At 40.4% G+C, this 10,737-nt stretch overlaps 1 protein-coding gene across 1 annotated transcript; it reads right to left on the bottom strand.

Moving 5' to 3' along the window:
- On the bottom strand, positions 1-1,825 carry otulina (OTU deubiquitinase with linear linkage specificity a). Its single transcript, XM_068748104.1, has 3 exons — positions 1,642-1,825; positions 1,410-1,531; positions 1-793 (listed from the first exon to the last, which is right to left on the bottom strand). The coding sequence occupies exons 1-3, from the start codon at positions 1,753-1,755 to the stop codon at positions 370-372; spliced, it is 660 nt and encodes a 219-aa protein (XP_068604205.1). The 5' UTR covers positions 1,756-1,825; the 3' UTR covers positions 1-369.
- Positions 1,826-10,737: the final 8,912 nt, after the last annotated feature.

Raw genomic sequence — 10,737 nt, 5'->3', positions numbered from 1 at the left:
ATGATTGGCTGCTTTCATGTTTCATACGACCAAATTTAACAGCTTCAAACTTCATTTAAAGCACATCCAGAAACATTCACAGGATAATAAATAAATCGGTTAATTTCTAACAATGGTCAATAATAAATAAGATGGAACCAAAATGTTCACCCAGGTAGGCAATAAAATATTATGTTCAGATATTCAGGAAAAAAAACCCCAGCACATCCAATTTTATTTTAAATACTCTCCCAATTTGTAATTGGAAATGTACATTTTCAATACAGTATACAAATAAAATATATGTACACACACCTCATTGCTGCAAGAAATGCATAAAGAAACCTTTACGTCTCAGAGGCCCTTCAGAACCGGTGTGTTCTCTTGCTGTTAGATGTTCTTCAGCTCCTGTATGTGACCGATCAGCTCCTGTGGCAGTCCGAGTTCTGAAACTAGATCCGTGCAGCGCTGCACGAGGTGGTTCAGGTTTTCACTTCTGCTGAAGGAGCAGTTAGTGAACCCACAGCGGGGCTTTGGCTGTTGTTGGGGAACGTCCAGGTCCATTTTCTCTCCTCCCCTGCAGCAGTTAGCTTCTTTACATTCCTCTCCACGGCAACCCGGCTCTTCCTGCTTCACCTCCAGATCCTCCACGCTGTCAGAGATGGAGCTCACACTAGGAGGAGGATTTTCCAAAGCCTTTCCGAGGCCGTCCACGATCGAGTCTTCATACAATGAAACCTCCCGCAGGAGATCAGACAGCGAGGCTGGAATGGGACTTTCCGGATGTTGGATCCGGCACCAGCAAGACAGAGCACTGTGACGCGTCACACAAAGAGTCAACAACGTTAGACACAATGCCACAGAACACAAAGAAGGTGAGTGAACATAAAAGAGCCTCAATAATGACCAGAACATTAGGAATCAGGATCTTTCTGTGCAAGGTAGAGGTCGAATTATTACACAAAGGACGTGTTTTTTTTTCAATGATGTAAGGACAAACTGAAAGGCAGAGGAAAACAATACCCTTTGCCAAGATATTAAATTAATATTGGAAAGAAACATGTTTATCAATTACAACAATTGAATTACAGTGTGATTAATATTTTTTTTTAAATAATACAAGTACAAACGCCAAGTTAAACTGCCCATGCCTACTTACATAAAAAAAAAATGAATATCAGAACATGTAAGCTATTCCTCTCATTATGATGAGTTTAAAATTAATGACATTTACGGAGGAAAAATAAAAAAGACAACACAAAATGTTGGCACCTTATCTTAACTTCATTTAAAAAAGTTCTATCAGGATACATGTTAGTGTATAATACTGCAATAGATGATCTTAAAAAGGTATCACGGGGCTAAAGGAACTGCTACTTCACAAGGAAACTGTTCGAAAGATGCTTGTTTTTAACATGGCATAGCTTCACCTCAGAATTCCTTTGAGACGGCCAACAGCGGCGGTCAGAGCCGCTCCCTCCAAGAAGCCCATTTTAAACCCGACCTGAAGAAAGGAGTCCTCCCCGACGCCAGCTCCGTCGACGAAACCATCCTGCCCGGAAAAGGGGGTTAGGATTAACAAAAACAAATGCAATCTGTCAGATCCATCCAACACTTATAAGTAATAGCAAGTCATTCTAAACAGAACAACACGAGGTTTACCCGATGTCGCCTCTTCATGTTGTTGGACCACTCTTTGCTCATTAGCTTCAGATCATCCGCGTTCTCATCGAAAACATCCCCCCCGCTGTCCGAAACGGATTTAACCCAGGCCATCGGGACCTTACAATAAAAACCACCGCTGCGTATCAGCCGTTAACCATGTTTGACTGCGTGAGGCAACTAAAAAGACTGGGTGACACGTCATCATTCTGCGACGTCACTTCTTCTATTTAGAATTGTGGGCGAGGGCCTTGGTAATAGCCTGTTAAGGAATACCGCCACCTACCGGACCGGAGTGTAATTCATTTTGATTTGGTTTACTGTACACAAGTCCGTAAATAAAATACAGTATCTTCCACTTCGTAATTTTTTTAAACACCGAATTAATAATTTATATAGTTTATATATGTTAAAAATGCAATTCAGTTTTCATATGATAGAAGTTAAAGTAATCCATTCAGGCCCAATAACACGACAATTAACATTCTTTGCTCCCAATTGTTGAAGAAACATTAAAAGTTTGAAACTTTGATATTTCCTGTGCTTTTGACATAAAAAGGGCGTCGGAAAGGATTAATCTGGGTGCTGCCGGGAAATTCCAGAATGAGGTGGACGGAGTTGACACGTCAGCTGTGATAAAAATTAATCCTGCAGGGGGCGCGAGTGACCCGCAGCAAAACTGGGCATAAGCACCAACGTTGATAATCAGAGATGATCGATCGCATTCACCATTATTATCATCACACACCAGGTTTACTGCTCATCATCATCATCATCATCATCATGCTGTTTTTTCACAATTTAGGAGACTTGTAACATATTTCCATTCTTAAAAAAATAAAAAATAGAATATGAATTTACAAAATCCAACAACAACAACAACAATAATAATAATCATTTACGTGTTATTGGTGACCAAACTATTTTTTAAAACGGCAAATAGTGACCAAATTAGTTTGTTTGATCTAAAAGCATCACACTGAAAACTGAAAATAAAGAGATAACTGAAAGATTTTCTAAAGTCTTTTAAGATGTCCTCTGGGTGTGGAATGTGTATTTATATCAATATCTATTTGATGAGTGTAACTGTAATAAAATCTAAATAATTAGCATTCATCACTTTTAGTCAGATAAAGGTTGAAAGTCCCAATCTTAAAACAGTTCTGGTCAGAGTTGTGTCGTCAAGGTGTCAGAAATCACGGCAGTTGTTCTTTTTCCTGCATGTTTGGTGCAGCCTGAACGCCTCAAATCGCTGTCCGGTGCATCTTTGCAGCTTCCTGTTTAAGTTCTTCAACCAGAAAAGTCATCGGTCATGACAAACACATTATTCCCTTATGAATAATACATCCTCCTGCTTCCTTTTCCCTCACTCTTAAGTAAAAAAGAAAAGAAAAAAAGATTGGTTTTATTTACAGATCTTCTCATTCTTCATGCCATACTTTAGGGAGCACACAGGAGGAAATGGCTTTCACCTTGTTGGAAGGCATTTGCAGCTTCTGGAGACGACAATGGCCTTGAGACCACTCAGAGGCCACGGCGGAGCCGCCTCTGTTCATTCACGGCAGCCGCACCTCGAGTCCCCTCGCACCAAGAGTCAAAACAAGCAACCGGGGCAATCACCTGACACATTTCCATCCAATTTCCACTGCAGAATGTGTTCATTTTCAGCCTAATGGCATGTCATTTTGCTGGAGCTTTTGGTCAAGAATTAATCCTGGAATCAAAACAGATTTTCCGGGGAGCAATCGTCCATCAAGTATTGATTTTTTTACACTCACGGAGCCTGTAGTCCCTAATTTAACCTGACAGCCAAGCAGCACAATGGACTGGGAGCACCTTGGCATCTCACAGAGGGAGCTCTCCTCCTCCTCCTCCTTGTCTCCATGAAGTCAAAGAGAGATGGGGGTGGAGGGAGATGGGGGGGGGGGGGTCTCCCACATGTATAAAACAAAGAGCAATGCTTACAGAAAACATGGAGGTAAAGCATCCGTCCCTCAGTTTTACCTCTAATTATGTTCTCTAGTGCGGCGCGACTTGGGCAGGTGAGGCCGAGAGGGAGGAGGGGAAAGCGTTCCGGGGCCATCAGCTATCATTATGTGCCTGTTGACGTCTCCCTGTCTTTGAGTGATTCTCCACTGTGATTTCCCCTGGCCATTTTCCACAGATGCACGAAGAGGGGTTTCATCATGACCCCCCCCCCCCCCACATATATATATATATATATAAAAAGACTCTCACTAATAAGAAAGCAAAGATGTGTCCGATCATGTCTCTCCTCTCCCATCCATATCTGCTCTCTTAGCGCCTTCAGAGATGCAATCACCCCCCCCCCCCCCCTCCTCCCCCCTCTCTGCATGTGCTGTAAGTATACTATACTGCATACGCAGAGGTCAATGGGATGAGAGGATGATGAAGGGCAGGACCAGTCATTTTCCTGCAGCTCTTGAAGCAGCGGTGACCCGTGTGCGGGCTGGGCGGGAGGGGGGGGGGGGGGGGGTGCACTTTGCCGAAAGGGTTTTACATGAGCTACTTACAAACTACCTGACAGGAGGAGAAAGTATTTCACCTTTCATCTACTTTTAAGCTGCAATTCTCCATTTCAGGAGACGTGAGTTGTGGCCGTTGTAATATTTAACATTTGTGCAGCTCCTTTTCGTGACAGTAATGAGCAAGCATGGGAATTTTTCCAACCCTTAACTGAAGTTAATCCTTCATATTATCAGAAAACGGAATCACATCTGGATACACTTGGTGAGCTCTGGAAGAGAAAGATGCCAAAAGGCATCGGAAAAAGGCATTTGAGGAAATCCGCGAGCCTCAAAGATGCAGATTATTCTGGAAAACATACTTAAATCAGATTAATTCCAAGTTCAATATTGTGAATTATGCAAAATCAAAGCTATGCAACCATATGAGACTGGTTAATGGCACCGACCCACATATGTTCCCTGCTCCTGACCTTTGACCTACCCATAGGCCTGCATCCAGACCCAAAGCAGCTTCAGATCTTAATCGGCTCATCGCGTGATGCACAAAAACAATCACGCAACGAGGTGACAAACAGACAAACAAAGCGCCGGTGGTCACTCCAGCAAACAGAACCCCCCCCAGAAATGATGCTCAAGGTCCAAAAAACCGGAGTAATAATAGTTTCTTTACTACAAGCATGAATATATTGACAGAAATAACTTTGACTTTAACTATTTAAACTATTCACCGATAAACAGTGTGCTCCTTTCAAATTGATTTTTTTCTTGTCCTTGTGTTCCTCAGAGAATGTTCACTTCATTCAAAAGAATGGAATTCAGTCTTTTAAATAAAGTGTTATTGATTACTTTCCTTTATCTGCCACATTAGAGATCCGGGTTGTCGATTGCGTGCGCCGGAGGCCGGTGGAGCGCCGCCGCTCTCACGGTCTACGTTGTGCGTTTGTGCGACTTTTGGGAACAGATTCCTGCGCAGGAATGCCGAGCGGAGTTCCGGCCACTTGGAAACTGAACCATCACAGCCTAAAGACACGCATAAAAAAAAAATTGTGCTGCTAGAAACTTTAATGGGAACCGATGCAATCAGCTGAAGTCAGACATGTGTCTAACTCCTCTACGTGCAAACACCTCGCACTGTGTCATTGCTAATAATGCTGAAAACAACAACAACAAAAACAAACAGAAACAACGGTGAACGCAAAAAGGGGATCACACGCGTGACCAAACCCGATTGCACGTGAGGATGTGGTAATTGCACCCCCAGAGGCATCTGGGTGTGCAGAGCAGCAAAGTGGGAGACGCCTGAGCGGCTCGGGCTTCACAGCCAGCGTACCCGACATCTCAACCTTGAGCTGGGAGTGAAAACACGAAGGCGTCGGAGTGGGGGGGGGGGGGGGGGAGTGGGGTGAGGGATGCACAGACAGTTCATTTACCCAGAACATCAGTCTGGAAGATAAGGGAAGTGAATGCTTCATGCCTGATGGAAAACAAAGGCAGCAATTTAAAACCATCTGCATCCAACACATGCGGGCGTCTCCCTCCGCCTGGTGCTTCTCTGCGTCCTGACTGATATTGAAACATAATCCATTTGGAGCTCCAACATGTCAGAATATTCCCATCCCGCCTCCCTCGCCCCATTCGGGACAAATTCCACGTGGTTGCAGGTGGGAATGCTTTATTGCGACAAATCAGAGGACTGGGCCCACAGCCCGGTTCTCTGACCGGAGGTCAGCTGCAGACTGTCCCTGCCTGCCCAACACTCACTCATAGGTGTGAATTATCTGTATCTTCTTACGATCATTGATTACTAACTGGTTTAATCCAGAAAATGTTAAATATTGATCTGAAATGTATCTACAGCTTTCAGATAAATGTAGTGAAGCGAGACCATAAAATGTTTCATGGAATAAAAGATAATATGTAATAATAATAACAATAATAATACTGTAAAAAAGTGTAATTGAAATCTAAGTAAGTCAAAAAAATAAAAAGTTTTTTGATATAAATTGAATTGAATTAAATGATTGATGTGTAGCTATCAGGCGCCTTTGCTCGGCAGGTCGTTTGTCTTTTATTCTTTAATCTTTCCTACTTTAGGAAAGGTAAGTTGTGGCTGCATTGATGTAGGCCGAGCAGAGGAAGGGAACTTCCTCAGGTGAGGCCTGCGGATCCTTCACTCTGCCTCGCTATCGCCACAACTCTTCATCAAGGCAGAGAAACATCAAAGACGATTTTTGACTGCTGTTGGTTTTTAAATGATCGACGTATTCATATCTGTTTGGATAAAAGAATAAAAAAGTCTTCAGGGCACAAAGTTTCTAGGATTTTTGTCTTCTGATTTAACTTGGAAAAATCATGGGCAACAAAAGGGGCGGGGAAAAAAAGTGCACAAATAGGGAACAGAAGTTTTGTGTGTGACAGATTCAGATTCACACTGAAAAAACATGACTGACAGAAATCTCAAACGGTGACGTTTACTCTGTAATTCTCTGTCAGGATTCCTAACTGCTGCGGAGAAACGACGGGAAGCAAACTTTTTCATCAGCGGCAGCGATGCCAACAGCTTGAGAAAACATATATGGGTCAGGAGCTGCATCTGCACAATTACATTGTTGATGGGAAAGGCAATGAAAATAGACAACAGAAGAACATCAAATGAGTCGGTTGAGCTGCGTACACCTCAGCCATCACCGCTCAAAATGATATGAAGGGTGGGAGAGAGGGCTGAAAGGCAGACGAAAAAGCATCTTGAGCATCAGTTTCCAGTCTAATGTTAATAATTTATGTCGTCTGTGCTTTTTATTTATTATCATTTATTTATTTACTACTTCCTTTTCGCCAGCCTGCCGCTTTTTTCAAAGGCAATCGCGGACACGGAAGCCGTATCAAACTTTTGAGTTTAGTTTCAAAAGGCTCTCTCCTCCGTTATTTATATATTTACTCTTCTTTACACTTGTCTCGTTGTTTTTTGGTGAAGCAAACACATGAAGCTTTGATGAGAAGCAAACCTGACATGCATTCTTCTCCACTGACCCCGAGGATATCTAAATAAATAGCTAAATATTGAATGCGAGGCTGTTTTTGCAGCATCTTCTCTCATTAGCCACAGCAAATATTCTGTTGTTTTTTGCTCATCTAAACACAATCAATGGGCTACGTGTCAATTAATACCTTCGATTTAAGGATGCGGATGCTTTGTGGCACACGTGCAGAAAGTTTAGAAATGTTTGCCTTTTGATTGGAGTTTAAAAAGATGAAAGGAGTCAGTAAAAAAGCGGGTGTCGGGTGGTGGAAACTTCGAGATCAGAGCTGTCCTTGTCAAGTAGAAGTTTAAGTTTATCTACTGACTCATCATATATAATAATAATAATGAAGTTAATTTCCAAAAGTGCGGCTAATAATAGTTTAATATTCAATTCAGTTTAAAATGTAATTTAGAGGCAGCTAATCAATAAAAAAAAAAATCATTTAAATTCCAATACTGCTGAATAGAAGCTAACGGCTACTCTGCTGAAATCCTCAACAAGCAGGAAATAAGCTAGCTTCTGTCTCATTGGATGAGCTATCGCGTCGCGTTATTGATCATCATTACAGTTAATTGCGTCACTTCCTGAGAACAATGCGAATAAACTCTCATGATCCCTCTGTGACGTTTGCTTGACCAAATATGCACTTCCTGTTTGGGTGTGAATATATTATATATATATATATATATATAATATATTTCAACATATTACCGCATGAAGTAGCAGCAAAGGTCGAAACATCTGTACTGTATGTTGAAACTCCTGCTCTAGCTAGCAATGGGTTCACACCCAAACAGGAAGTTTAATATTATATATATATATATATATGTTGAAATAATAATAAAAAAAGCCCTAGTGTAAACCTATTTTGTCTTTGTTGGCCAAAATTAAGGTTTAAAATATTTTACCACTAAAAACAGGACACAGTAATCATGTCAAACAATTGTTTATTACTAATTATGGTACAAATCAATGTGACATACTCAAAGCTTTTTTTCTTCTCCCTTTTCTTTTTTGGAAATACACAAAGTGCTGCTTAACTGACCAAACAGATATTGCTCTATAGATTAAGTACAATTTTCAGTCTATATATATATATATATATATAAAAAAAAGAAAAGAAAACCGACCACTGCAGGCTCTTCGGCTTTGGCTTCAGGTTCTTGGATGCTAAACTAATGGTCAACCTAATTTGTTTGTGTTAGTAAGATTTCACAAAAGACATAAAGGTGATTTGGAATCATCCTAATCGTGCTCAGAGCACTATTACCATGATCTCCGTCTCATCTGCGCGGGCCTGCAGGTCTGTACGTCACAACGGAGGAGAAACAATTCAACAATAAAAAAACAAAGAAAAAGAAACAGAGGACCGAAGAGCCACGAGCGGCTAAGGAAAACACGTCACATAAATGAAATAATTATGTGTCACATAATAAATAAAACACAGGCCTCTCCCTTCACATTAAAGGTGAACACACAGACACAGTGCAGAGTAATCTGTCTTTTCCGACCTGCTGCTGCTCGCATGGCGTCCCGATTCTCCCAAGAACAGCACTGAGGTAAACCTTGGATGAACTACTGTACACTTCTACTCTTTAATTCTTTTATCGCGGATTTTAAAGATTGTCAAACACCGTGAATCTATTTCTCTGTACAATGTGCATAACTATTAGAGCTTTGGTCCAGCATTGAAAAGTTGAGCGAAGGCAAGACTCTTTTCTGTCTTCTTGTCTTTTTGTCTTTTGGTTTTGGTTACAGCTTTATTGGTTAAGCCTCAGAGCGGATCCTTGGACTGACTTGCAGCGGCGCCTGCTGCCTGCTCGTATGTTTCCCAGGTGGGTGGACGCAGATGTGAACATTTATTGGCCCAAGATATTATTTTCCTGAATCAATTAAGTAACATTTAAAAAAGAAAAACTCATTTGAGGCGTCAACAAAATAAAAGCACGATGACTCCCGTTTCTGAGGATTTGCAGGTGAAAATTCAGCTCGGATACTTCTAAATGGATGAAAGGAAATAAATGTCTGTTTCTTTTAAAACACGTGAAGCTTCTTTCTACGTGTTTTGCAGGCAGTGAAGAAGAACACAGCAGTGCACGGGGATAAACCAATGTGACATGGCAGGACAGATATCGAGCAGACACATGATTCTGAATAAATTGCATCAAATTTCAACTCACTTCAAATTAAGTTCACTCGTTCTGACATGTGACACTTATTCTCAACACTCGCCTGTTTTTGTTTTTTTCTTCTTCCTGTCCTGTGAGGGTTTTGGTGAAAGCCAAATATTTGCAGCGACACTTCTTCTCTGAAATAGTGAAATATCTCTGAGCGATACCCGTTGAATTAGAACACAGTAGAACACAGAGCCAATTATTGATTATATCACTCGCCTGAAATTCATTTTGTAAACAAATAAGTACAAATGCTGAGAGAATCATTTTAAAAACAACCCTTTTAAGTATTTGACTGCAATAGAAATCAATTCATAAGTAAGGGCAAAAAGAAATCCATTGATTTTTAACATCTGTATACCTTCATGTAGCGTAATGTGGGCGCAGGATATAAAGGAAGCAACATGTTCATGTGCAGAAAAGCATATGTCAGTTAAAATATTCAGGTTTTGTTAAAATGTGATCTGCAGAGTGAAATACGTGAGAAAAAAATTGAAGAAAGCAAAGTGACAAAACACAAAGAAACAAAATAACAGTAAAAAGTTGACCAGTCCTTGAGCTGAAATTCATGAGTTCTTTGGCTATCAGGCTTTGGCAACAAAAGACACAGTAGCTAAAACAAAGCTGCAGTAGATGCAACAGACATTAACGTCCTTCATCATCCATCATCATCATGTGAAAGTCCTTTGTTTCTTCACCTCTGAAACAACAATCTCATGACATTATTAATAGATACCTGTAAAAGTTGTAAAAAGTGACTGAAAATGAAACACAAATCAGAGGCGAACATCATTATTACGTAGTTGTTTAACAGCTTTTTTTTTTTTTTTGTCCAAAAGAGAACTTTATCGGTGTGATTTCAATTCAAAGACAGCATTTTTTCATTTGTTTTTAAAGATATTTACATACAAACAATCAAGAAAAAAAGCGAGACAAAGATAAATCGTACCTCACACATATAGTTTAGGATTTGCCAGTACAAATGTAAAAATTTAGAGCACATTTACATTACAAAATTATTCTTCGTACTCAGATGCAACAGACTTTGGTAAATAGTGTTTTGATTTGGTATGATCTCTTACTAAATCCCTCCTTGTGGGAACCAAAAGTTTAGTCTGGTCTGTCAGGCCAGAATCTGAAACTCTTTGAAACAGCACACCATATTTTTTCTTCTTTTTTTTTTTACATAATTCTCAGACATTAAATCTCTTTTTTCATGTTTTTTGGTTTCCCCAAGGTCATTTACAGAGCTGTGATAATCACACTGAGGACACATCCTTTTTGTTTGCAGACTCATAACTTGCCCGCCCAGTCGACTCTGGAACACTTTCAGCCCTCATTCCAACTTCATCCACCTTTTGTTGTTTTTAATGGCTGCCACTTTTCCACTCCATTTTTTTTTTTTTTTGT

This window comes from Brachionichthys hirsutus, chromosome 14 (assembly GCF_040956055.1).
Source record: "Brachionichthys hirsutus isolate HB-005 chromosome 14, CSIRO-AGI_Bhir_v1, whole genome shotgun sequence".
Classification (NCBI taxonomy): Eukaryota; Metazoa; Chordata; class Actinopteri; order Lophiiformes; family Brachionichthyidae; genus Brachionichthys; species Brachionichthys hirsutus.
Note: the sequence above shows the minus strand (reverse complement) of the source record. Positions and strands in the feature narration are given on the sequence as shown.